Below are 26613 nucleotides of genomic sequence, written 5' to 3' on the forward strand. Positions count from 1 at the left end.
ATGTTTCCGGCTATTGAGAGTGAATGTTTCCGGCCGTTGAGAGCGAATGTTTCCGGCTGTTGAGAGTGAATGTTTCCGGCTGTTGAGAGGGAATGTTTCCGGCTGTTGAGAGTGAATGTTTCCGGCCGTTGAGAGCGAATGTTTCCGGCCGTTGAGAGCAAATGTTTCCGGCCGTTGAGAGGGAATGTTTCCGGCCGTTGAGAGCGAATATTCCCGGCCGTTGAGAAGGGAATGTTCCCGGCTGTTGAGAAGGAATGTTCCCGGGCCGTTGAGAGGGAATGTTTCCGGCTGTTGAGAGTGAATGTTTCCGGCCGTTGAGAGCAAATGTTTCCGGCCGTTGAGAGGGAATGTTCCCGGCTGTTGAGAGTGAATGTTTCCAGCCGTTGAGAGCGAATATTCCCGGCCGTTGAGAAGGAATGTTCCCGGCCGTTGAGAAGAAATGTTCCCGGCTGTTGAGAAGAAATGTTCCCGGCCGTTGAGAGGGAATGTTTCCGGCTGTTGAAAAGGAATGTTTCCGACCGTTGAGAGTGAATGTTTCTGGCTGTTTTTCAGGACAAAGAGGGCGGTTTCATGGTGCGGGAGTCCAGTCAGCAGGGAGTCTACACCGTCTCCCTCTACACCAAAACATTAAGGTGATTGACAGCCTGTAACCTGAAGGTTAAAATCATTACACTGGCTGAGAAAAAACATAGAAGAAACTCACATATACAAGAAATCTTCACCTGTAAACTTGTGTTTGTTTTGTTTTCATGTGCAGTTCTAACGGGGATATTCGGCATTACCAGATCAAAATAAGTGACACCGGAGGGTTTTTCTTGGCGGAGAAACACACCTTCAGCTCCATACCTGATGTCATTCGCTACCACGAACACAACGCAGCAGGTTCCTACTCTCACTCTCTTTGTGTACGCTACAGTCACAGATGCCACAAACACATTAACGCTTCACGTGGTGTGTGTGTGTGTGTGTGTGTGTGTGTGTGTGTGTGTGTGTGTGTGTGTGTGTAGGTCTAGTGACCAGGCTGCGATATGCGGTGGGGCCAATGGGAAGGTGTGTACCTGCCACATCAGGATTCAGCTCAGGTAAATAATAATAATACACAGACGCTTACTTGTAACATTTGTATCTACTATAATGTATTTGTAGCAGATATAAGTGTTTTATAATTGAATTTGTCAGCAAGTATAACTCCTACTCACAGATGGAGGCTGCCATGTTAAGAAATAATGAATGGCAATGTTTATATATATCTATCCTGTACCCAGTGTGCGTACATTTTTAAATTGAAAAACGTAACATTTTCTTGGGTGAGGACTCCTGAACCCCCTGCCAGATACGTGTACTTAAGTCCAGTGTTTCCCCTTGTTTTGTGGAAGACTTAGGTGCGTGTATTTGGCGGGGGGTTTAGGCGCCGTTCCTCAAGAAAATGGGTCGTTTTGGGTCTCTGTGGTCATTTGGCGTGTCTTTGTAGTCGGTTTGTGTCTCTTTGTGGTAGTTTTGCGTCCGTTTTTTTTACATTATTTTGGACCTTTAATTTTCCTTATTAGAAAAGCTAGAGCAGATCATAAATAAATAACACTCAAAAAGCTTCAAGACAAAACGCAAAGCTGAAGAAGTCCAAACTACAATCATTAGATCTGAGAAAAGTCTTTTAGTTTCATTCACTCGGCTTAGGTGCTGCCCAAAACAGCTCGGGTGCTGCACCTAAACCTTACAACGGCAGGAAAAACCCCCGGAGTCTTCCAAAAACTGAGGGAAAACAATGCAACCATCACAAAGGGGCTTTGAGATGGCATTGATTGACCTAACTTTCTCTGTCTTCTTTGTTCTCCGTCTCATCCTCTTTTCTGTCCATTCTCCCGCCTCTCTTCTTGTCCTCCTCTCTCCCTGGTTTTCCTCCGTCCAGAGAAGTGGGAGATCAACCCCAGTGAGCTGACGTTCATGAAGGAGCTGGGCAGCGGCCAGTTCGGTCTGGTGAGGCTCGGCAAGTGGAGGGCTCAGCACCGAGTGGCCATCAAGGCCATCAGAGAGGGAGCCATGTACGAGGAGGACTTCATCGAGGAGGCTAAAGTCATGATGTGAGGAGGGGGGGGGGGGGGGGGGGTGATTTTATTATGGAAAAATATTTGGGTCAATATTAAAAATGCTGTGCCACCCTAAACTAGTGCAGCTGTACGGCGTTTGCCTGCAGCAGCGCCCCCTGCTGATTGTTCTTTATTGCCAGAAACAGGAAGTGAAACTGTGTGTGTGTGTCTGTGTTGTGTCTGTGTGCGCGTGTCTGGGTGTGTGTGTTGTGTGTGTGTGTGTGTCTGTCTGTCTGTCTGTCTGTCTGTGTGTGTGTGTGTGTGTGTGTGTGTCTGCGTCTGTGTGTGTGTGTCTGCGTCTGTGTGTGTGTGTGTGTGTGTGTGTGTGTGTGTGTGTGTGTGTGTGTGTGTGTGTGTGTGTGTGTGTGTGTGTGTGTGTGTGTGTGTGTGTGTCTGCATCTGTGTGTGTCTGCATCTGTGTGTGTCTGCGTGTGTGTGTGTGTGTGTGTCTGCGTGTGTGTGTGTGTGTGTGTGTGTGTGTGTGTGTGTGTGTGTGTGTGTGTGTGTGTGTGTGTGTGTGTGTGTGTGTGTGTGTGTGTGTGTGTGTGTGTGTGTGTCTCCCAGGAGGCTGTGCCACCCTAAACTAGTGCAGCTGTACGGCGTTTGCCTGCAGCAGCGCCCCCTGCTGATCGTGGCCGAGTTCATGGAGAACGGCTGCCTGCTGAACTTCCTGCGGCAGCGGAGCCGCGCTATGAGGGACGCCTGGCTGCTGTCCATGTGCCAGGACGTCTGCGAGGGGATGGAGTACCTGGAGGGACAGAGCTTCATCCACAGAGACCTGGTGAGCCATGTAACCAGGGTTCAAAATGAACGTTTTTGTCCACCAGCCAAATGGCTAGTGAATGTTCAAATGTTACCAGCCACTCAGTAGATTACCCTTTTTTCTCTGGCTGGTTAGTGAAACACATCTACCAGCCCCTTGCATATTTCACCAGCATTTGGCTAGTAGATGGTGCTAATGTTGAACCCTGCATGCAACCCTCTGAAAATCAACACTTTTTTCAAATTTTTTCAAGTTTTTGTTGCTTTTTAAAAAATTGTTAGTGTTTATTTATTTATTTCTGTTTATTTGAATAGGGACAGGTACAAAAAACATAGATTATTACGCAAAGAACAATCCGATCTGTATCACAGTGTTTCTAGCCATGGCTAATTTGCGACACCTTTCCCTAGAAGGGCTTTTAACAGTTAAAATAATATAGGAGTCACATTTTTACAGTGTTTGATGCTGTTTTCAAAGCTTTATTCTGCTGTTTTCTAGGCTTCCGATGCCTTTAGTCTCTTTTTTCAATGTTTTTTGGCGCTTTTGTCACTTTTATGTCATTTTAATCAACATTCTTTGACGGGTTTTTTTTTTAAAACATTTTAATTGCGACAAAAACGTCTTCTACTTGAGAAATTTGGGGTTTCTTTCAACCACATTTTCAAAAGAAATAACGTGAATGGTTCCATACAACGCTCTTCACAAGTTGTATTCAATGTCCTAGCACAATCATAGCAAGAACATTGAAAAAAGTGACAAAAACATGGGAAAAAACACACACACAAAAACGTCAAAAGGTTGCAGAAAAAAAACGTTGAAAAAAGTGACAAAAACATCGGTGGAAAAGCATCAAAAGTGTCGAAAAAGACGTCCAAAACGTTGGGAAAAAAAGATTTTGACCCAGAAAAACTAAAAGTTGGACGGTCGACGAGAAGAAAATACGAGAGTTAAGGTTTGTTTTAAAAAAAAGAGATTTTGAGGAATTTTAAAAAGCCAACATCAACGTTTCAGCTTTAGCGACCAAATTATCTCTTTACACGTAGCTCTAGAACAATTGTGGGGGTCACGATACGGAAAGCTGAGTTTGGACGTTTGAACATTTGGACGTGAAACACACGGGGGTCAGTTATATGCAAATACCTTCAACATGTAGCTTTAAACTACGACGCGTTGTACGAATTGTTTCAGTTCAGTTTTATTTATAGTGTCAAATCATAACAAGAGTTATCTCGAGACACTTTACAGACAGAGTAGGTCTAGACCACACTCTATAACTTACAAAGCCCCAACAATTACAATAATTCCCTCAAGAGCGAGCATTAGCGGTAGCTATTGCGACAGTGGCGAGGAAAAACTCCCTTTTAGGAAGAAACCTCGGACAGACCCAGACTCTTGGTAGGCGCTGTCTGACGGCCACAATAAAGATAATGTAATAACAGTGACTACAATGGTAGTCGTAGTAGTAGTTCGTGTCATAGTAGGGCACAGCAGGGCGTTACGGGGTGTATGTTTCGGGGGTTGAAAATGAGTTTACCAAAAGTCTTGGTCATACTGATTGCGGTCAGAGCGGCTCAGGGGAACGGACTTCTTCTCTAGCCAATCATTGCAACGCGGTGTATGCATCTACTTTTGTAAGTCCGCTTTTTGAGTAGGGGTTGTGTCAAACTCGCTGTGTCAACATCGGCTACGGGTTAAAGTCCTGCAGTGGATCTGGCTAAATGTCCGATGTTTGTGGTTATTTTTCTCTCAGGCAGCCCGGAACTGTCTGGTCAACAATCACAACGTGGTGAAGGTCTGCGACTTTGGGATGACCAGGTACGGCTGCCCTTTTATTTTCCACGTTTGGATGTACGTTGTTATAAAACCATGACACAGCGTTGGGGATCCTTCTTTCTAATGAGAGTTGCTCAGTGGCGCAGGAAGCCGTCATGGAGACAAAACTGACACGTTTTTTTGGACGTTTTTGTCGCGTTTTCAATGTTTTTCATGCTTTTTTCGGATATTTTGTTGCCTTTTTTCGACGTTTTTGGCGCTTATTTCAACGTTTTTGTCTCAGTGGCACAGAAAGCCATCATGGAGGCAAAACTGACCCCCTTTTTTTGGATGTTTTTGACATGTTTTCAATGTTTTTCTTGCTTTTTTTTTTAGGTTTCGTTCCTTTTTTCAAGGTTTTTCTTGCTATTAACGTTTTTGTCTCTTTGTGGCATGAAGCCATCACAGGGGGCATAAATGACTCCTTTTTTTGGACGTTTTTGTCACGTTTTCAATGTTTCAGTGTTCAGTGTTGCTTTTTTCAACGTTTTTTTCACGCTTTTTTTCAACGTTTTTGAAGAGCTCAAACCCCCCCCCAATGTTGATCCCAAAGTTACGCCCTTGATCGTGACTCTCAAAACAACGTATCCACTGATTAACAGACGTCTCTTTGGCCAGAGGGCCTCATGTGAAGGGTACAGAAGTTGCAATTCCTCCGTTTTGGCCGCAACGTTCACTGTGCTTCCTGGGGGCCTGTTAGTACCACTCCTCACCAGGGAGGGAATAAGCTTTTTCCCACAAAATGTTGGAACTATTCCTTTAAAGAATTGTAAACGGTGTATTGTGTGTCAGTTGTCCTGTTCTGACTCTCCTCCTGTGTGCAGGTATGTTCTAGACAACCAGTACACCAGTTCTAGTGGAACCAAGTTCCCCGTGAAGTGGTCTCCGCCTGAAGTTCTCCACTACAGTAAATACAGCAGCAAGTCTGACGTCTGGTCCTTCGGTAAAGTACCGCAAACCCCTTATATATTATTATTATTATTAAGCTCTTATTAATCCTCAGAGTCCAGGGCCTCCCCCTCCGTTATAAGCCCTGAGAATGAATGAACTATACAATCTAATGATTGTTGTTGGACTTCTTTATCAAGTGTTATTAATGTGTCTGTCTGTCTCTCTGTCTATGTATGTGTGTGTGTGTGTGTGTGTGTGTGTGTGTGTGTGTGTGTGTGTGTGTGTGTGTGTGTGTGTGTGTGTGTGTGTGTGTGTGCGCGCAGGTGTGGTGATGTGGGAGATCTACTCGGAGGGTCGGACTCCGTTTGAGACCCACTCCAACTTGGACGTTGTGAATGACATCACCAGAGGAGTCCGGCTGTACCGGCCGCACCGAGCCTCACAGCCGCTCTACGCCATCATGTACCGCTGCTGGCACGAGGTACTCCACCAATACACTTACAAATAATACACGTAAATACACTTTCTGATTCAAATCCATATTCATTTGAATGATCCGATATCCATTCATAAAGTTCACGAGATCAAACTTTCAAGGGGTTTTAAAGCTAGACTGAAGATCATAGATATACATTTATTGTCATTTAAAAAGCTTGTATTTACCTTCACAAAAGTGCTCGTTTTGCCACCGACAGGCTCAGATTAATATTCTAAGTGTCTGACAACATTATGGAAAGGATCCCTACAGAGATAGACCTTTAAAACCTCTTTGAGACCTTTCTGTTTAACCAGAAACAGCTCTGAAGTCGCTAGCGCTAAACCCACCAGACTCCATTTAAAAAAGCAATACTTTTAGCGTGTATAGAGCCAACATATTTACACATGTAAATCAGTAAACTATGTGTTTATTTCAACTAAAACTAGAGTTGTGATGGTCGGAAAAGTGGAAAGACTACCCAAAACGGCTTTTCATAGTTTTATTTAGTTTCTGTCGACTTTGAATGAAGTGTATTTTACGATGCTAAAATTACTGTTTATTTATATGGAGTCTGGTGGGTTTAGCGAATGCAATTTCACGGATGTTTTTATGTTTAAAAAAAGGATTTTACTCTGTAACAGAAAGGTCGACCTCCTTAGACATCCTTTAGTGGGTTACTACCCCCCCAAATAATGAAAACTGGGCTTTTTCCAAAGTTTTTGTCGCTCTTTTGGATGTTTTTGTCACATTTTTCTAGTTGTTTTTTTTGTGTCCCTTTTTTTGACATTTTTTGCGACGTTTGTCGCCTTTTGCCGGGTTTTTTTTCCAATGTTGTTCCAAAGTTTTTAACGCTCCTTTTCAACGTTTTTGTCTCATTTTTAAAGTTTTTTCAAATTTTTGAGATTTTTTTTTAAAGGTTTTTGAAAAGTTTTTGTCGCCTTTTGCCGTTTTTTTTCCCGTAGTTTTTGACGCTCCTTTCAACGTTTTTGTCTCTTTTTCCAACAATTTTTTTTATGTTTTTGTCTTTGGTCTATCTCTGAAGGAACCTTTTCCACAATGTTGTCAGACACTTAATATTACTCTGAGCCGGCAAAACGAGCACTTTAGTGAAGGTAAATACAAGCTGGACAATAACTATTAACTGACCTTGTAGCTTGTTTCTCCGCTGCGGACTGCAGCGATCTCACTCGTGTTGTCTTCCCGTCGATGCAACTTTGTGTTTTTCTGGGTCGAAATTTCAACATTTTGTTGTTCTTTTTCGACACTTTTTTTCGACAGGTGTTTGTCACCTTTGACATGTTTTAGATGTTTTTTTTTTTGTCACTTTTTCCGATTTCTTTGGGCACTTTTTTCAGCATTTAAAAAAAAAAAAATGTTTTTGTAGCTTTTTCCAACTTTCTTTTGTCATAGTTCTGATATAGAAAGTTTTTGTAAACGGGTCAAATTTGACCCGAGGACAACAGGAGGATTAAAGCGTAACTCGCGCCAAAATGCAACCTAGAGTCTTTTTGTGAATGTACCCTATTTTTACCGTATTTTCGTTTTTGGGTCAAATGGCCTTTTGAATGGGAGCGCTAGGGACACTTTGATGCTAGCCTCAAAATAGCTATTTTTAAACCACTAAGAAGGCTCGACACAACATGAGACTTTGCTCCAAGTATCACCAGGGGCTCTACACCTTAACGGAAGCGCTGACAACATTGTTTGTGTTCACAGAGTTTACTAAAAAAGGTTTTGAGCAACTTTAGCAGTTGTTGTTTACGCTAGCCGCCATTTTCCCAGTCAAAAATAGCTGATCTCCAAATGCGAATGAATGGACTCCATAGGAGGAAATATCATTCTTATATGAGGCTCCTTTTTCAACTACAAGGTCAATATTGTGTTTCACTAACGACAAAACAACAATAATCCGTGCATTTATATGGAACTAAGCTTTAGGAGCTTTCCATCTTTACTCTCCTCCCTCGACTATTTCTGACTGGCTCGATAGACGGAGACCGGAAGAACAACTGCTAACGTGAGTTGCTCAAAACCTTTTTTAGTGAACTCTGGGTACATAAACAATGTTGTCAGTGCTGTAGTTAAGGTGTAGAGTCCCTGGTGATACTTGGAGCAAAGTCTCATGTTGTGTCCAGCCTTCTTAGTGGTTTAAAAATAGCTATTTTGAGGCTAGCATCGTAGCGCCCCTAGCACTCCCATTCAAAAGGCCATTTGACCCAAAAACGAGAATACGGTCAATCTTAAAAGTGGCGTTTCCATCCTAAATATGCTCTTAAACGATAGTTTGATTCGGGTACATTCACAAAAAAGACCCTAGGTTGCATTTTGGCGAGAGTTACACTTTAACGCTGGACCGATGTCAAAGACTGTTGTTCCCGTCAGTCACTTAGACACAAAAACGTACGAAAATAGAGTCCAGGTTGACCAAAAAAAAACAAACAAGTTTTCCTACTTTTGCAATAATTTCTGAAGCTTTCAGCCACATCTAAAGATTTATTTAATTGAATCTATTTATTCTAAAGTTTAGATGATCACACCTCCTTATTAACCACTGCATCGTCTTCCACCTCTTCTTCCTCCCCTTCACTTTAAACCCTTCTCTTCGTCTTCGTCTCCTCCCCCTCTCTTCTTTTCCTCGGGCGGAGTAGAAACCTCAGGGCCGACCGTCTTTCTCAGAGCTTCTGGAGGAAATCAGAAAACTGGCAGAAAATCCGGATTGACACACACACACACACACACACACACACACGTATTATATTGCTGATTGTCAAACTGTTGTGTTGTTGTTCTGTTATCATGAATGTAAACAGACTGTATGCTGACGTTGTAAATAACACTTTTTTCATTAAAACCTTTTTTCATAGATGCTTTAGTGTCAAACTCATTTCACTCAGGGCCACACTGGACAGGAGAATCGCATCAGGGGCCAGACATGCTTTTAAATATATATATATATATATTTTGTCAGTTTTGCCGACACTTTTGGCGCTTTCCCCCCACGTTTCTGCCACTTATTCCGACATTTTTTGTTGTTTTTGTTGCTTTTTTCGACCTTTTTTTGCTGACTTTTTTAGGGGTTTATGTCGACCAAACTGTAAGTGAGAAAAACTCAAAGATATTTGATTTTTTTTCTAAAATTAAAAGCATGTCACTAAACTGAACCTGTCCGGGCCCTTGATGTGATTCTCATTGGCCCTTTAGAGAAGTTTAGCTGACTCTCCTGTTCTCAGCGGTCTCTGTGATTGGCTCTACCTGTACATGACTGCAGGCTGCAGCAGCAGTGCAGCAGAAATGACAGCAGGTGGAGGTAGAGAGCTGTAAAGGAGGAAACATCCACTGATCTCAGTCTCTTTGTGTTGGATGGAAATCTGTTCTTTACCAAGTAAAAAGTAAGGTTATTTCTGACTGTAATCATAGCTGCAAAAAGCTTATTTTTACCTTTACATTTAATTGTAAAGGTACCCTTCTAGATCAGGGCTCTTTAAAACAAGCACACCTTAACTGAAAGAGAGATGGAGCAGGGACCATCTACTACACGTATTGTAGGACACACACACACACACACAGACAGACACACACACACACACACAGAGACACAAACAAAGACACAGACAGACACACACACACGGACACACCCTATATAAATAAATGCATATTAAACGGGGTCTACAATAACGCGTTTTAGATTAAAAAAAGAGGTTATTACAAGAATTATTACAACTAATTAGGCCTACCTATTAAATTGATCTGTTGTGAGTTGTAATGATTATTACAACACATTTCATTTACTCACTTTTCTTTAGTGTAGAAATGTAACGTCAGGTTTTTAATATTAACGTTAACGTGTTTTATTCGAGGCTAAAGCCTTACAGTGAAACTTTATTCAAGTGACCTAGGCTAATATTTAAATAACTTTATTATAAATAACAAAACAGGATTCATTAAAAACAAATGCACGTAATAGTACAGGCAGCATTCTTTATGTATGTTTTAGACAAAATGGCTTCTACACGGTCCACTGTGACGATCTCTCTGCGAGTGGAGCGTGGCAGGAGGCGTTACCATGGCAACGTGTTGGGTGACACACACACACACACACGCGCGCGCAGCAGAGTCATGTTGTCCTCTCCGGTGACACACACACACGCAGACAAAACGTTACTCCAGTGTTTACGTTGATGGAAGTTCACCGCGGCGATTTAACCGATAAAGTAATTCACCTGCAAGGTTTGTGTGTGTGTGTGTTTGTGTGTGTGTGTCTGTCTGTCTCTGTGTGTGTGTGTGTGTGTGTGTGTGTGTGTGTGTGTGTGTGTGTGTGTGTGTGTGTGTGTGTGTGTGTGTGTGTGTGTGTGTGTCTGTGTGTCTGTCTGTCTCTGTCTATGTGTGTGTGTGTCTCTGTGTGTGTGTGTGTCTGTCTGTCTGTCTCTGTGTGTGTGTCTCTGTGTGTGTGTGTGTGTGTGTGTGTGTGTGTGTGTGTGTGTGTGTGTCTGTCTGTCTGTCTCTGTATGTGTGTGTGTCTCTGTGTGTGTATGTCTGTCTGTGTGTCTGTGTGTGTGTGTGTGTGTGTGTGTGTGTGTGTGTGTGTGTGTGTGTGTGTGTGTGTGTGTGTGTGTATGTCTGTCTATGTGTGTGTGTCTCTGTGTGTGTGTGTGTGTGTCTGTCTGTCTCTGTGTGTGTGTCTCTGTGTGTGTGTGTGTGTGTGTGTGTGTGTGTGTGTGTGTGTGTGTCTGTCTGTCTCTGTCTCTGTGTGTGTGTCTCTGTGTGTGTGTGTGTGTGTGTGTGTGTTTGTGTGTCTCTGTCTGTGTGTGTGTGTGTGTGTGTGTGTGTGTGTGTGTGCGCGTGCGTGCGCGCGCACAGTTAACTCTTTTAGTTTGGCTACTTTAAGTTCAGTGATAGAAAATATTCAGATCCTTTAGATTAAAAGTACTAAATATACACAGTACAAATATTCTGTTACAGTAAAAGTCCAGCATTGAAAATGTTACTTCATTAAAAGTCTGTAAGTGTAATCAGTATAAAGTGTAGTTAAAGTTTTAAAAGTATAGACTGTTATACTATTATTACTCATAATGTAAAAGCTGGCACTTTCTAGCTGTTAGTTTTGGGAGTTATGGTCAGATCAATGCTACAGTGGAAAATGTTCACTAGATATTAAAATATTAGCAGCAGGAATAGCAAAACGTACGGAGGCCCTAAGGGGACATATGGGCATTTTTGTTTTCTCGTGCACACGAGACACTTTCTCTTTTTTGCGAGAAACCAATCCAAGGCTGGCAAAATGATGCTAACAAAGTGCTGCTAACGTTATGTGGCTAACGTTAATACTTCACTATCACAGCATGAAACCGGTGAACAGTTACCTTATCATCTTTAAAGTTTGGTGATGACACCAGTGGGAACATTTTGTTGCGTTTTTCAGGAAGATGAAAACCTTTTCCCAAAGTTTTTGTCGTTTTTTTTCAAAAAAAATTGTCACTTCTTGCCAACATTTTATCGTTTTTTTCCCACTTTTTTGTTGCTTTTTTACAAAATAAACCTGGCTTTTTCCCTTATGTTTTAGTTGCTTTATACCAACATTTCTGTCCCTTTTTTTCCAACGTTTTAGTTGCTTTTTTCCAACGTTTTAGTTGCTTTTCCAATATTCCAAAATCTCAGTGTCCCTTTAGGGTCTCCGTACAGATGTATTTGTGGATGCTATCAGAGATGTGTTATAAATGTCTCTCCCTGCAGTGTTTAATGGAGCGTTACGAGTCTCTGGGTCTGGTCGGGGAGGGCAGTTACGGCACGGTGCTGAAGTGCCGTCACCGAGACTCGGGCCGCCTCGTCGCCATCAAGAAGTTCATGGACTCGGACGACGACAAGACGGTGAAGAAGATCGCCCTGAGGGAGATCAAGCTGCTCAGGGTAAACGTGTCAATCCATCCATCCGCCAATCAATCAACGAGTCGCTGAGCATCGAGCGGTCTCTACGAGACTGAAACCCTAGCGACGCAAAACACAAAAGCAGCCTGTCAATCACACGACAAACCCTAAACAACAGGAGTCATATCGTCGACATGAGAGGAAACATGTTCAGTATCTTGCAGTGGTGTAGTCTAATGTATTGTAGTGGGTATACTGTACTGTATATACATATATTGGCCTATACAGTGGTGCTCTTAAGTGTATGAACCCAGGATACTATGCATCCTGATAAAGAGATGATAGAGGGATGATCCTAGAGAGAGGCCCGAGATCTTCATAAGGCTTCATCACGGTGTAGCGCACGGAGTCAAAGATGCTTTGAAGGTCCTTTGACATGCTGCTTTTTGGATGCTTTTATATAGACCTTAGTGGTCCCCTAATACTGTATCTGAAGTCTCTTTTATATAGACCTTAGTGGTCCCCTAATACTGTATCTGAAGTCTCTTTTATATAGACCTTAGTGGTCCCCTAATACTGTATCTGAAGTCTCTTTTATATAGACCTTAGTGGTCCCCTAATACTGTATCTGAAGTCTCTTTTATATAGACCTTAGTGGTCCCCCTAATACTGTATCTGAAGTCTCTTTTATATAGGCCTTAGTGGTCCCCTAATACTGTATCTGAAGTCTCTTTTATATAGGCCTTAGTGGTCCCCTAATACTGTATCTGAAGTCTCTTTTATATAGGCCTTAGTGGTCCCCTAATACTGTATCTGAAGTCTCTTTTATATAGACCTTAGTGGTCCCCTAATACTGTATCTGAAGTCTCTTTTATATAGACCTTAGTGGTCCCCCTAATACTGTATCTGAAGTCTCTTTTATATAGACCTTAGTGGTCCCCTAATACTGTATCTGAAGTCTCTTTTATATAGGCCTTAGTGGTCCCCCTAATACTGTATCTGAAGTCTCTTTTATATAGGCCTTAGTGGTCCCCCTAATACTGTATCTGAAGTCTCTTTTATATAGACCTTAGTGGTCCCCTAATACTGTATCTGAAGTCTCTTTTATATAGACCTTAGTGGTCCCCTAATACTGTATCTGAAGTCTCTTTCCTGAAATTCAGCCTTGGTGCAGAATTACAGCCACTAGAGCCAGTGCCACAATGAGCTTTCCTTAGGATGTGCCATTTCTGTGTCTGTAGCCATTGAGGAGGAGAGAGGGGGTGTGGCCTTGACCAACTGCCACTTTGCTTGTTTGAAAGCCATGATGTCTCTCTCTCTCATTGGTGGGCCAAATTCTCTGGATGGGCAAAGCAGAGAAAGGGGAGGTAACCTTGCTCCTTATGACCTCATAAGGAGAAGATTCCAGATCGGCCCATCTGAGCTTTCATTTTCTCAAAGGCAGAGCAGGATACCCAGGGCTCGGTTTACACCTATCACCATTTCTAGCCACTGGGGGGCCATAGGCAGGCTGGGGGAACTCATATTAATGTTAAAAAACCTCATAAAGTGACATTTTAATGCCATGGGACCTTTAAAATACAGTAACGCTTATTCTCCGCTCTCATCTTTCTAACCATCAAGCAACTGCGTCACGACAACCTTGTGAACCTTCTGGAAGTGTGGAAGCGTCGCCGGCGCTGGTATCTGGTGTTTGAGTTCGTGGAGCGAACGCTGCTGGAGGATTTAGAGCAAAACCCGAGCGGACTGGACCTGAACACCAGCCGGCAGTACCTGTACCAGATCCTGAGGGCCGCAGCCTTCTGCCACCAGCAACATGTGAGGACCAATCAAACACCTCGGTTCTTTTTAATGGGATTTACTTTTAATTTTTAATAACATACAAAACAAACAACTGGCAACATGAACACACCCATTTTCATATACATACATTTTCCTGTATTTTGATGATCTCTTTTCTTCTCAGATCATCCACCGTGACATCAAACCGGAGAACATCCTTATCTCTCAGGGGGGCGTGGTTAAGATGTGTGACTTTGGCTTCGCCCGGACCATGACGTCGCCCGCTGAGGGGGGGGTCTATACCGACTACGTGGCCACCCGCTGGTACAGAGCACCTGAACTGCTGGTGGGAGACACCAAGTATGGAAAGTAGGTGTTAGTGGGTGCACCTGAGGATGTGTTAGTGAATGTTGTGTTTTGATACAGACTGCCAGAAAAAGTCGAAAAAAAGACAAAAACGGCCGAAGCATCAAAAGTGACAAAAAAGCCACAACAGAGTTTAAAAGAAGCAAAAAAGACATAAAATAAGTGACAAATGAGAGAAAAAAAAGTCAAAAAGTTTGAAATAAAATAGTTAAGTTATCATGAACACAGGCTGTATGTTGCTGTTGGAAATAACTAGTAGATGTTAGTGAATGTTGTTTTGATAAAGATTTTAACGTGTATGTGTGTGTGTGTGTGTCTGTCTGCCTGTGTGTGTGTGTGTGTGTGTGTGTGTGTGTGTGTGTGTGTGTGTGTGTCTATGTCTGTGCGTGTGTGTGTGTGTGTGTCTATGTCTCTGCGTGTGTGTGTGTGTCTGTCTGTCTCTCTCTGTCCGTGTGTCTGTGTGTGTTTGTCTGTCTCTCTCGTGTGTCTGTCTCTGTCTGTGTGTCTATGTCTCTGCGTGTGTGTGTGTGTGTGTCTATGTCTGTGCGTGTGTGTGTGTGTGTCTATGTCTGTGTGTGTGTCTCTCTCTGTCCGTGTGTCTGTGTGTCTGTGTGTGTTTGTCTGTCTCTCTCTGTGTGTCTGTCTGTCTGTCTGTCTGTCTGTCTGTCTGTGTGTGTCTGTCTGTGTGTGTCTGTCTGTGTGTGTGTGTGTGTGTGTGTGTGTGTGTGTGTGTGTGTGTTTGTAGACCAGTAGACGTGTGGGCTGTTGGTTGTCTGTTATTGGAGATGTTAACAGGTCAGCCTCTGTTTCCCGGAGACTCCGACCTCGACCAAATTTACCACATCGTCAGATACTTCGGTAAGCCCATACTGTACGTTGGATAAAAACATGCAAAATCTCTTTTAACTCTCTCTAAACACAATGGTACCCTTTTGGCTTCTCCTAGGGGACCTGACAGCTCATCACCAGGAGTTATTCTACAGGAATCCTGTCTTTTCGGGAGTCAGACTGCCCGAAAATTCTGTCCGAGTCCGACTGGAGCAGCGCTTCCCTACAATCACACCCACCGCCCTGGACCTGGCTCAGGTACAGTTTGGTTAGGGTTCATTGACTTAAATGTGACAATACAAAAAAATTACTTTACACCATCAAATAAAAACCTACAGACTGTAAACCATAAAACATGCACTCATTGGGCTTTAGCTTTTGTCTAAAGGCCATGACACACCAACCCGATTTTCCGCCGTCAGACAGTCTGGCGAGGTCGGTGACTCGAGTCTGTTCCGTGTGTTCCGTGCCGTCGTCCGTCGGAGGAGCCATTGGCCTTCATTTTGGCCGATTTGACTTGTTGAATCGGTGGGTGGGCAGTCGGACTAAGTGACCAATCTGATTGGTGGAGCGCTAACCCGGGAATGACGAGCAGGATGAGCGTGACTAGAGTCTCTCAAAATCTGACGAAAATCTGTTAAACTGACCTTTGTCGATCTGAAATGAAGACGGATTCAGCAACTGCACGGCCTATTTCTCGCTTAAAATGTTTTCAGAAACACGTTTCGGTGAACTATCTTCGTAAAATACGAGCTCGTATTCTGAACGAGCCGCCATTAATGCTCGGTTTTGAAATTCCGGAGAAGCCAGACCCACGTGACGCGTTCGTCCAATCAGCTGCCTGTTTTCATTTTTTGGGCGACAGCACAGATTAGTGCCACCTGCTGTTATGGAGACGTCTCACGTCTCACGCATGTGTAGAACGTACGCTCAAGTCAGCGTCGCTTCGGTGTGTTCCAAGGCACTTTTTGGACCTCGGGGAGACTCATAAGTCCGACTGTCTTTTCTGCCGACGGTCGGCTGTCGGGTTGGTGTGTCAGAGCCTTAAAGCTTTTTACGTTAAGCCAATTCACCTCCAAGAAACAAGAGCTAGATCAGATCAAATGCAGCGTATGTGAGCCATGAATTAACCATCTTGTTAGCTGTCTGAGTCAGAATATCCAAAGTCCTATAGGACTGTAGCTCATTAGGACCATTAGAGGATCTGCAGCTTTCATATTTGTACAAAAACTCAGCCATTTCAGTTACATCCGCTACGATCTTATATGTACAGTGGTGCTCATAAGTTTATGAACCCATGCTAAAGTTGACTAAAAAGAGGAATAAAAAAATCATCTTTTGGAAATTGATCTTAATGCCTTAATTACAAAAATGAGGAAAAATCCAACCTTTAAGGACACCAATTTTCTTTGTGAATGAATAATGTATCGTAAATAAATAAATGTTCTTCCTTAAAATACATGGGGCATAAGTATAGACACCCCTATGTTAACTTGTGTTATTATGAGCGGGGATAGTGGACCCAAATGCAGGGAGAGGCAGGCAGGAGAAGGTTGAAGTTGAGGATTTATTGAAAACAACACAAAACAAACCAATGAAGTCCTGTGAGCTGCAGCAGGCAAAAACAAATTCTAGAAAAATCCAAAAAACCAAGAAGATGCAGGAAGAAACGGGAACTGACGCAGACACATACAAACTAACCGGACAGGACACAAATGGACACAAACTCACGGGCAAAACACGGGACAGTGTTGTCAGATCACAGACGATCTGACAACAGACAAAGGAAACACAGGGACTAAATAAACTAGGTAACGAGAAGACACAAGACAGGTGACACCAGGGCTGGGGAACAGGTGGAGCACATCAGACAATCACACAGGCAGGAAAACAAAGGAAGTAAAACTAGACAAGACAAGAAAACATCCATCCATCCATCCATCTTCGTCCGCTTATCCGGTATCGGGTCGCGGGGGTAGCAGCTCCAGCAGGGGACCCCAAACTTCCCTTTCCCGAGCCACATTAACCAGCTCCGACTGGGGGATCCCGAGGCGTTCCCAGGCCAGGTTGGAGATGTAATGTAGTCCTGGGTCTCCCCCGAGGCCTCCTCCCAGCTGGACGTGCCTGGAACACCTCCCTAGGGAGGCGCCCAGGGGGCATCCTTACCAGATGCCTGAACCACCTCAACTGGCTCTCAACAGACTATCAAAATAAAACAGGAAACAGAACATAAACAGGGAAATGCACAACAGGGAACAGAAAAATACACAACAAAATATACACAGACCACAATACACAACACAGGATAAATGTACAAGACAGGGAACAGAAAAATACAGAATAAATATACAAAAACAGGAAAGCTGCAAAAGCTCAGAAAAATCGACCTTGTTTCGAAAAAGAATTACGCCGCTTTATCGCTGCGTAATATCCACGTTCTGTGTGAAACTCGTGACAAAAACAACAGTTCGAAAAAATATATTGACATGCAAATTTAAAAAAAAAAAAAAACACCCCTTGTGTAAAGGCCTTAAGAACGCTGTGGACCGCATAGGGAGGAGGTCGGGGTCAATGCGTGAGTCATAAAACACAGCGCTTTCAGGCCGCGGAGCAGTGTTTGTTTCCTGGGAAAACAAAAACTCTCACCTAGGAAACAGGTGTTCATTCCTCGGGAGTGTTTTAACCCAAACTATGATCTTTTGCCTAAATTTAACTGGTCGTTTTGGTGCCTAAACGTAACTGTCGTCACCGCATGACGCTCACTTTTTGTTGGCTAAGCTCACCTGCCACGGCCCCAGAAAGGAGAAAACTTTCTGTTGGCTCCCACTCACCTTTTCGCGGCTAAACTTACCTACCAACTGCCACAGATATGACAGGAGCTCTGTAGCGGGCGCCACGTGATCATAGCCCGGTCCTACCAGACTCTGGTACACTAGCCAGGTCCTACCAGACTCTGGTACACTAGCCAGGTCCTACCAGACTCTGGTACACTAGCCAGGTCCTACCAGACTCTGGTACATTAGCCAGGTCCTACCAGACTCTGGTACATTAGCCTGGTCCTACCAGACTCTGGTACATTAGCCTGGTCCTACCAGACTCTGGTCCATTAGCCTGGTCCTACCAGACTCTGGTCCATTTCATTTGTACAGAGAGTCTGGCCACTCTCCATTGACAAGTGTTAACTTCCTTGAAGGTGGGTACTCTGTTGAAGTTTAAAACTATTGGATCTGCCCATAGCCACTCTGGATGTGCCATAACCAATCACTAACGTTTGGTCGTGACGTCGGCTTAGCATCGCTAGCTTTAGCCTTAGCTAACTCCTTCACCGCTAACGGAGCGAGCTGGAAAATCAAACCGTTCATCATGGCCACCAACACAACTCAGCAAAGATTGTTCTTGCTCGGGCTTTAACTTCTGGATATTCTGCAGCGTTGCCACAACGGACAGAATGGCTTCACTTGCATCTTTCTGACCGGAGAAAACCCAAGAATATACCGCAAACCCAGACGTAGCACTGAAGGAAAATGAAAATTGAGCGGAAGTATGTAGGAAGGCGGAGCCAGGCTAACGTGAGCAGCCTGCGGTTGCCAATTTCTCTTGGATGTCATACGAATTGGTGTGCATAACTTTTGGTGCAATATCGTACATAACTGTTCATGAGAACGCGTTGATCAGAAACCATAATACTTTTGTGTTGTCTCTTTCAGAGTTGTCTCCAGATGGATCCAGACAGACGAGCTCAGTGTTCAGAACTGCTAGAACATCCTCTGTTCACACAAGACTCTTTCCACATCAGGTATATCTGTGTTCTTGAAGTTCAACAAGCAGTTATGTGTGGTTACAGATACATCCCAAAGAGCTTATTGTGTCCACCAAGTCTTCCAGTTCTGCCCTTGAAGTAGGCTGCTACACCTTGAAATGTGTGTTAGCCAGATCAGTAGTGATGCAAGGAGTCAAACCACCAAAATATTGATTTTGTGGGTGCGCGTGTGTGTCACCAACATATATATTGTTTAGTAGCCTCCAAATTTAAGTTAATCATCACTTTATCTTTCTCTGTATCTACACAGATTTTTGGACGAGCTGAATGCTAAGATCCAAAAGGACCACAGAGACAACTCTACCCTTCCCAAAATAAGCAAAAATCCAAGACGAGAAAGGAACGAAGGGGATGACAAGAACCGGAGAAGCAAGGACAAGAAACAAGCTGAAGATGTGAATGAGAAAGTCAACAAGGAAAGGGAGAGGAAGGAGGATGAGAAGATGGAGAAAACCAAAGGAAAGCAACATTCAAAGCTCTTTAAAACTGTTCATAACACATCAGAACCTTTGATATCCAAACAATCCAAAACATTCGGCGCCAAGGTTATCGACAATGCAGCAAAAACGACTGTGGCCATGAAAAGTAAACCAGGAAAAGCCACTGGTGTGGATCTGAGAAAGGAACATGAGATTCCTAAATCAACTAAAACCTGTAATTCTGATTTTTTGGAGGCAACCACGACTGCAACCCATCTGAAGGAGAATAACACAGTCGTCCCTAAACCTAAACACGAGAAAGTTGCTTCTCAAGAGACAAGGGAAGACCATTTGAAAACTACAGATACAAAAGATGGAGATTCCAGTGGTTTGAATTCTAGTTGCTCAGACAGCATTGTGCCAAATGTGACTGAGAAAAGTCTGATGGAGATCTGGAGATTGTCTAACTCAGAGCCAAGTCAAGAGTTTGGAAAGAGCTGGAACAACTCAAACACAAAAGTGCCCAACTTGTCTAAAAGCTCAACCACTAACCATCCAAATGGGACTTCATCTCCCAAAGCCTCTTTGAATTCAACCATTCATCGTACAGACACCCACTTAACACAGAAAATGGGAAAGTCTTCCACTACAGAATACCCTGAAGGCTCTTCAACAGTTGCAACTTCTAAAATAGCAAACAGTGACCAAGTAGAGACAAGCTTGACACTTAAAGAGCCTCAACCGTCAAGCAATGACCACTACCTCAAAGTCGCTACCCCAACTACCCCTTCTGTCACCAAGCCATGCGAGAGATTGATGACTTTAGAGCATCAGGGCAACACAGAGCAAAAAAAGGCCTCTGAATGTCCTAAAGGCTTACCCTCAAGCCCTAAACCAGCCAAAAACAACACATCTTTGTTTACCAGCCCCTTAAAGACTCTTACATCAGATCTTTCAAGGCAGTCATCCACAATTGTAACAGAAACCAGTCCTGCGATCAGCACTGCAACTCCACCTAAAGGATCCTTAAATTCAAAGTTGTCCAAAACGGGCTCGTCTTCAGATCCCAAACCCAAAAATGACACCACATGTGTACACAACAAGCCTTCAAGAGGCCTTCCAACAGACAGGAAACCTACAGAAGTATTGATCACATCCAGCAATCAGCAGGATGTCATTGAGGATCATGGATGCTTGAAGATTAGTCCAGCTGCAAACCTTATTGACATATCCGATGCTTCGGGTGGAGAATACAAGGAGAATCCTGATTCTTCTGAGCTCTGCAGGATCCATAAGCAGAGCACTTCTGAATCCAAGATCACCACAGAATCCAGAATAACCTCAGCCTCCATGCCGAATGACATCCCTAAAGCCAACACATCAGCTGGAACCAATTTTCCGAAAACACAGAAAGTCTCAGATAAAGAGAACAGAGAAGATTTAGCACTTTCTGTGTCCGTCAGTGCAACAACCAAGTCTTTGGTAAATCAAATCTCAGAGGTTTCCAGAAGCTCAAGTTTTGAGCAAAAGAACAGCTCTGAATCCGATGTAAAGTCCCAGAAACCCCCTCACTTCAAAACGTTGATCATAGAACCTAAAACAAAGCTTGGGTCATTTAGCAACAAGTCCGTCGCAACAATGACCCTAAGGACTAAGAAAACTACATTTCCTACAGAGGCAAGAAGCAAACGAGACAACGCAGACACGGTCAACACAACAAATACATATACTTTCGCAGATTTAACTTCATTCTCCTCTACGACGACTCCAGACCACAAAGCCTTGACAAGAAGCTTAGTCTTGTACAACATGGACACTGCAGACGCTGATGAATTTGCTTTCGGTGTACCCCATTCCTCTCCACCACCACCACCTCCTCCTTCCTCCACACCCGTCATTCCCTCTTTTTCTGTCGTCAGCCCAGCCGCCAGCTATCATCGTTCCCCGGGGGCAGGTTTTCATCCTGGGACCCACAGCGTTAGGTACTGAAGTTCTCACTCATAAGTACAATAGAGCAATGTTTCTCAAATGGGGGTACGTGTCCAGCTAGGGGTACTCTGGAGGACTGCAGGGGGTACGTAAGATTTTTTGCTAAATGTTTTTCAGTTACAAGGCTGTAGTTACTTCTACTGTCTTTTTTTCTCCAAGATTTGTCGCTTTTTTCAAAGTTTTTGTTGCTGTTTTTGAAGTTTGTCACCTTTTTTTGAAGGGTTTGTCGTCTGACCTATTCTTGCCTTTCTTCCTTACTTTTTTCTTAAAGTAAGTCTTTTAAGTTTTTGTCACTTTTTTCAAAGTTAGTCACTTATTCAACTTTTTTGTCCCTTTTGTCGCCCTAGTGTTGCCTTCCTTCTTTCTACTGTGTTTTTTTTGGAAGTTTTTGTTACTATTTTCGACCTATTCTTGCCTTACTTCCTTCTTTCTACCGTCTTTTTCCAAGATTTTTCGCCTTTTTTCAGTAAATCTATCGCTGACATCGCTGTATTGTTCCTCTTTATATAGACTTTTTTTTTCTACCAAAAATTACTCGCGCTGGTACATGGCTTAAAAAAATGTCAAAGGGGGAAATTATTGAAAAAAGCTTGAGAACCACTGCAATGGAGTACTTCACAAAAATGTCAATGTGCACGTAAAAATATTCCTGAACTCTTCCGAAATGTGTTTCATTCGCTATGGTTCCCTTCATGTTCCAGTCCAGCTTTAGACCCCCAAACTACAACTCTTCATTCTTGATCAAATGTTTTGTAATTTAACATATGACAGAATTTGTTTCATTGTGTTTATCACAGGTGTGTAGACAAGCCGAGGCATCACGGTGGCATCTGTAGTCGACTGTCCAATCACATTACAGGATCACTCACTGCACAGGTAACATAGTGCGTTTTCTTTCACTTGTTTTACAACAGAATCACAATGAAGGTGGATGTGCTCTTCCAAAGTTACTAGACAGACAGACAGACACACACACACACACACACACACACTCACTTTATTCATCCCGAGGGAAATTCTAGGCATCCAGTAGCTTAGACAACCATAACACAACAAACACACATAAAAATCACTCACAGAAATTTAATGAGTTAACAATTTGTGAAGTGATTACAAAGGTCTGGTGTGGACTGACCATGTGATGACATGACCCTGATAAGGTGCTATGGTAGAGTGTGTGCAATGGTTGTAGTGCAAAAGTGAACAGTGCAGGGATTGAACAGTGCAATAGCTTATTATTAAATATTAACTATGACTATGAAAAGACAAGAATGTAAACATAATAGAATTGCTTGACAAACAAGAAAAGAAATAATATACTTTGAGAACATAATATGACAGGGAATAAGTTATAAGATGTAATACTACTCTCTCTCCCTTCAGGTGTCAGAAAAGAATCTGATCTGCGAGCGCTCTTTCCCGTGCGATCGCTGTAACCTTGGTACCAGCGGTGGCATCACAGCGACCAAAAAGAAGTCAGACATCCATTTCCCAGATCTAAGAAGCTCAGTGCTGCCAGAGCTCAGAGGAAGAGAAGGTATGCACACACACACCTTACCATAGTACCTACAATTTAGCAAAGCAAAAATAAACACCCATTCATTTTGCAGGCTCTGTCTGGGCCAATCAAAGGCCAGTTATGTTTATGTTTATGCCTCATAGTCCAGGTTTCTTTAAAGGCTCTGACACACCAACCGGTCAGTCGGACTGACTGCCTCCCCAAGTTGGTCAAAAAAGTGCCTCGGAACAAACCGAAGCGACGCCGACTTGAGCGTACGTTCTGCGCGTGCGCGAGACGTCATACGTTTCCATAACAGCAGGCGGCGTTAATCTGTATTGTCACACAAAAAATAAAAACCGGTAGCTGATTGGACGAACACGTCACGTGGGTCTGGCTGCTCCCGGATTTTACAACCTAGCGTAACGGCAGCTCGTTCCAAATACGATCTCATACTTTACGAAGATAGTTCACCGAAATGTGTTTCTGAAAACATTTTAAGCGAGAAATAGACCGTGCAGCTGCTGAATCTGTCTTCATTTCAGATCCACAAAGGTCAGTTTAAAAGATTTTCGTCAGATTCTGAGAGGCGTTCGTGACGCTCATCCCACTCGTCATTTCCGGGTTAGCGCTCCACCAATCAGATTGGCCATTGAGTCCAACTGCCCGCCTTCCGATTCAACATTCAAATCGGCCCAAATGAAGGCCGACTTCTCCTCCGACTGACGACGGCACGCAACACACCGAACAGACTCGAGTCACCGACCTCGCCAGACTGTCTGACGTCTGATAATCGGGTTGGTGTGTCAGGGCCTTAAGATTTGACAAGTATTGTCTGAGACTTCACGACCCACAGGAAAACAAATACACGTTTAACAATCCCTCAAGCCAATCAGGGCATTTTTAAAAACACACAAAAACCAACCAAAATGAAACTTTTCTGGACTTCAGCTCCGAAGCAATGACGGCATAGTTTTCTTATATTTTGCATAAGTCCATTCAGTTGCATTTTAGATATTATGAACAAGACTTGACCAACAGGAAATACATTTCCTTACTTTATCTCACTGTTCCCTCAATCTAAAATATGCTTAAAAAGTACCGTCAACTAAGCTATTTGTCCCACAATGGTTCTTATCCAATACATGACATAAATACATGCACAATAAGCTGCAACATAACGTGTGAATGGATGTAATTGTTTCAGGGTAGTCGCTACAAACTAAACATTCATACTAACACCAATCAGTCTGTCAAACTGTGAATAAAGTCATAATTTGTCTGATGTTTTCTTAGGCAAACACAACAAAGGCACTTCCAAGGATCAGAGGAAAGACAAACCGGCTCCTCCATCTCCATCTGATACACAAAGACTGAAACAAAAGCCCCTTTCAGACTTTACTTTAATGTGACGGCAACTTAACATGGCGAAATAAGCACCCTGTTCACTTTAAATTCACGACAGTCTTACAGGCCTCTGGTTATTTGCAACCCATGCTCACCCCAAACTTGTATAATACGGACGCTTGGCCAGTGTCTCTCAGCGTCAGATACAATGCCAAAATCAGCCTTCAGTGTGTGTAGAATGCACCGGGCAGAGCAGCAGCTACGCCACACTGTAAGGTGACGTAGTATTAAGAGAGACAACGGTAGAGAGTAGTAGGAAAGACAGAAACTCACGTAAGGAGGTTGGTTGGGTCAAACAACACAGGACTTTCTCCCAGGAGACCAAGGTTGCTAAACCCAACCATCCCGTTCATCTTTTCCTAAACCCAACTGTCCCGTTCATCTTTACCTAAACCCAACGGTCCTGTTCTTCTTTACCTAAACCCAACTGTCCCGTTCTTCTTTACCTAAACCCAACGGTCCTGTTCTTCTTTACCTAAACCCAACTGTCCCGTTCTTCTTTTTTTAAACCCAACTGTCCCGTTCTTCTTTACCTAAACCCAACTGTCCCGTTCTTCTTTTTTTAAACCCAACTGTCCCGTTCTTCTTTACCTAAACCCAACTGTCCCGTTCTTCTTCATCTAAACCCAACTGTCCCGTTCTTCTTTACCTAAACCCAACTGTCCCGTTCTTCTTTACCTAAACCCAACTGTCCCGTTCTTCTTTTCCTAAACCCAACTGTCCCGTTCTTCTTTACCTAAACCCAACTGTCCCGTTCATCTTTACCTAAACCCAACTGTCCCGTTCTTCTTCATCTAAACCCAACTGTCCCGTTCATCTTTACCTAAACCCAACTGTCCTGCTTCTTTCTTCATCTAAACCCAACTGTCCCGCTCTTCTTCTCTTAAACCCAACTGTCCCGCTCTTCTTCTTCATCTCTAAACCCAACTGTCCCTGGGTCTTCTTCTTACCTCAAAAACCCAACTGTCTCCCGTTTCTTCTTTCATCTCAAAACCCAACTGTCCTCGCTTCTCATCTTTTTTCCTAAACCCAACTGTCCTGCTCTTCTTTACTCTAAACCCAACTGTCCCGTTCTCTTCTTCATCTAAACCCAACTGTCCCTGTTCTTTACTTTAAACCCAACTGTCCCTCGTTTCTTCTTTCTTCACCTAAACCCAACTGTCCTGTTCTTTCTTTACCTAAACCCAACTGTCCCGTTCTTCTTTTACCTAAACCCAACTGTCCCGTTTTTCCCTAAACCCAACTGTCCCGTTTCTTCTTTATTCAAACCCAACTGTCCCTGCTTCTTTACCTAAACCCAACTGTCCCGTTCTTTCTTTCCCTAAACCCAACTGTCCTGCTTCTTTACTAAACCCAACTGTCCTGTTCTTCTTTACCTAAACCCAACTGTCCTGTTCTTTACCTAAACCCAACTGTCCCGTTCTTCTTTACCTAAACCCAACTGTCCCTGTTCTTCTTTATCTAAACCCAACTGTCCCTGTTCTTTCTTTACCTAAACCCAACTGTCCTGCTTTACCTAAACCCAACTGTCCCGTTCTTCTTTACCTAAACCCAACTGTCCCTGTTCTTCTTTTCCTAAACCCAACTGTCCCGTTTCTTCTTTACCTAAACCCAACTGTCCTGTTTCTTTCTTTACCTAAACCCAACTGTCCCTGTTCTTCTTTTACCTAAACCCAACTGTCCCGCTCTTCTTACCTAAACCCAACTGTCCCGTTCTTCTTTACCTAAACCCAACTGTCCCTGCTTTCTCTTTACCTAAACCCAACTGTCCCTGTTTCTTCTTTACCTAAACCCAACTGTCCCGTTCTTCTTTACCTAAACCCAACTGTCCCGTTCTTCTTTACCTAAACCCAACTGTCCCGCTCTTCTTTTCCTAAACCCAACTGTCCCGTTCTTCTTTACCTAAACCCAACTGTCCCGTCTTCTTTACCTAAACCCAACTGTCCCGTTCTTTCTTTACCTAAACCCAACTGTCCCGTTCTTCTTTTACCTAAACCCAACTGTCCTGTTCTTCTTTACCTAAACCCAACTGTCCCGTTCTTTCTTTTACCTAAACCCAACTGTCCCTGTTCTTCTTTATCTAAACCCAACTGTCCCGTTCTTCTTTACCTAAACCCAACTGTCCCTGCTTTCTTCTTTACCTAAACCCAACTGTCCTGTTCTTTCTTTTACCTAAACCCAACTGTCCAGTTCTTCTTTACCTAAACCCAACTGTCCCGTTCATCTTTACCTAAACCCAACTGTCCCGTTCTTCTTTACCTAAACCCAACTGTCCTGTTCTTCTTTACCTAAACCCAACTGTCCTGTTCTTCTTTACCTAAACCCAACGGTCCCGTTCTTCTTTACCTAAACCCAACTGTCCCGTTCTTCTTTATCTAAACCCAACTGTCCAGTTCTTCTTTACCTAAACCCAACTGTCCTGTTCTTCTTTACCTAAACCCAACTGTCCCTGCTTCTTTACCTAAACCCAACTGTCCCGTTCTTCTTTATCTAAACCCAACTGTCCTGTTCTTCTTTATTCTAAACCCAACTGTCCCTGTTCTTTCTTTACCTAAACCCAACTGTCCCTGTTTCTTCTTTACCTAAACCCAACTGTCCCTGTTCTTCTTTACCT

The 26613-nt window shown here is 43.3% G+C and overlaps 2 protein-coding genes across 2 annotated transcripts in view; both read left to right on the plus strand.

Moving 5' to 3' along the window:
* Nucleotides 1–8891, plus strand: part of txk (TXK tyrosine kinase) — a 21255-nt gene extending 12364 nt beyond the window's left edge. The window contains exons 8-16 of the mRNA XM_078244268.1: nucleotides 553–632; nucleotides 758–882; nucleotides 1008–1082; nucleotides 1907–2078; nucleotides 2649–2865; nucleotides 4598–4662; nucleotides 5484–5602; nucleotides 5874–6031; nucleotides 8677–8891. Of these exons, the coding sequence (XP_078100394.1) occupies nucleotides 553–632; nucleotides 758–882; nucleotides 1008–1082; nucleotides 1907–2078; nucleotides 2649–2865; nucleotides 4598–4662; nucleotides 5484–5602; nucleotides 5874–6031; nucleotides 8677–8748 (1083 nt within the window). The 3' untranslated portion in view covers nucleotides 8749–8891. The remainder of the gene's footprint in view (nucleotides 1–552; nucleotides 633–757; nucleotides 883–1007; nucleotides 1083–1906; nucleotides 2079–2648; nucleotides 2866–4597; nucleotides 4663–5483; nucleotides 5603–5873; nucleotides 6032–8676) is intronic.
* A 1219-nt stretch (nucleotides 8892–10110) lies between these two features.
* Nucleotides 10111–24808, plus strand: LOC144513257 (uncharacterized). The gene is made up of 11 exons (XM_078244281.1): nucleotides 10111–10255; nucleotides 11759–11932; nucleotides 13514–13708; nucleotides 13857–14041; nucleotides 14784–14896; nucleotides 14985–15124; nucleotides 18574–18662; nucleotides 18937–21087; nucleotides 21892–21970; nucleotides 22478–22631; nucleotides 23889–24808. The coding sequence occupies exons 2-11, from the start codon at nucleotides 11765–11767 to the stop codon at nucleotides 24002–24004; spliced, it is 3390 nt and encodes a 1129-aa protein (XP_078100407.1). The 5' UTR covers nucleotides 10111–10255; nucleotides 11759–11764; the 3' UTR covers nucleotides 24005–24808.
* Nucleotides 24809–26613: the final 1805 nt, after the last annotated feature.

Source organism: Sander vitreus, unplaced genomic scaffold (assembly GCF_031162955.1).
Source record: "Sander vitreus isolate 19-12246 unplaced genomic scaffold, sanVit1 ctg154_0, whole genome shotgun sequence".
Lineage (NCBI taxonomy): Eukaryota > Metazoa > Chordata > Actinopteri > Perciformes > Percidae > Sander > Sander vitreus.

Excerpts from the sequence above, each read along its gene's own strand:
- LOC144513257 (XM_078244281.1), top strand. The coding sequence starts at position 11,765 with ATGGAGCGTTACGAGTCTCTGGGTCTGGTCGGGGAGGGCAGTTACGGC. Across the intron at positions 14,042-14,783 it reads GGAGACACCAAGTATGGAAA|ACCAGTAGACGTGTGGGCTG; the intron begins GTAGGTGTTAGT and ends GTGTGTTTGTAG. Across the intron at positions 22,632-23,888 it reads AGAGCTCAGAGGAAGAGAAG|GCAAACACAACAAAGGCACT; the intron begins GTATGCACACAC and ends ATGTTTTCTTAG.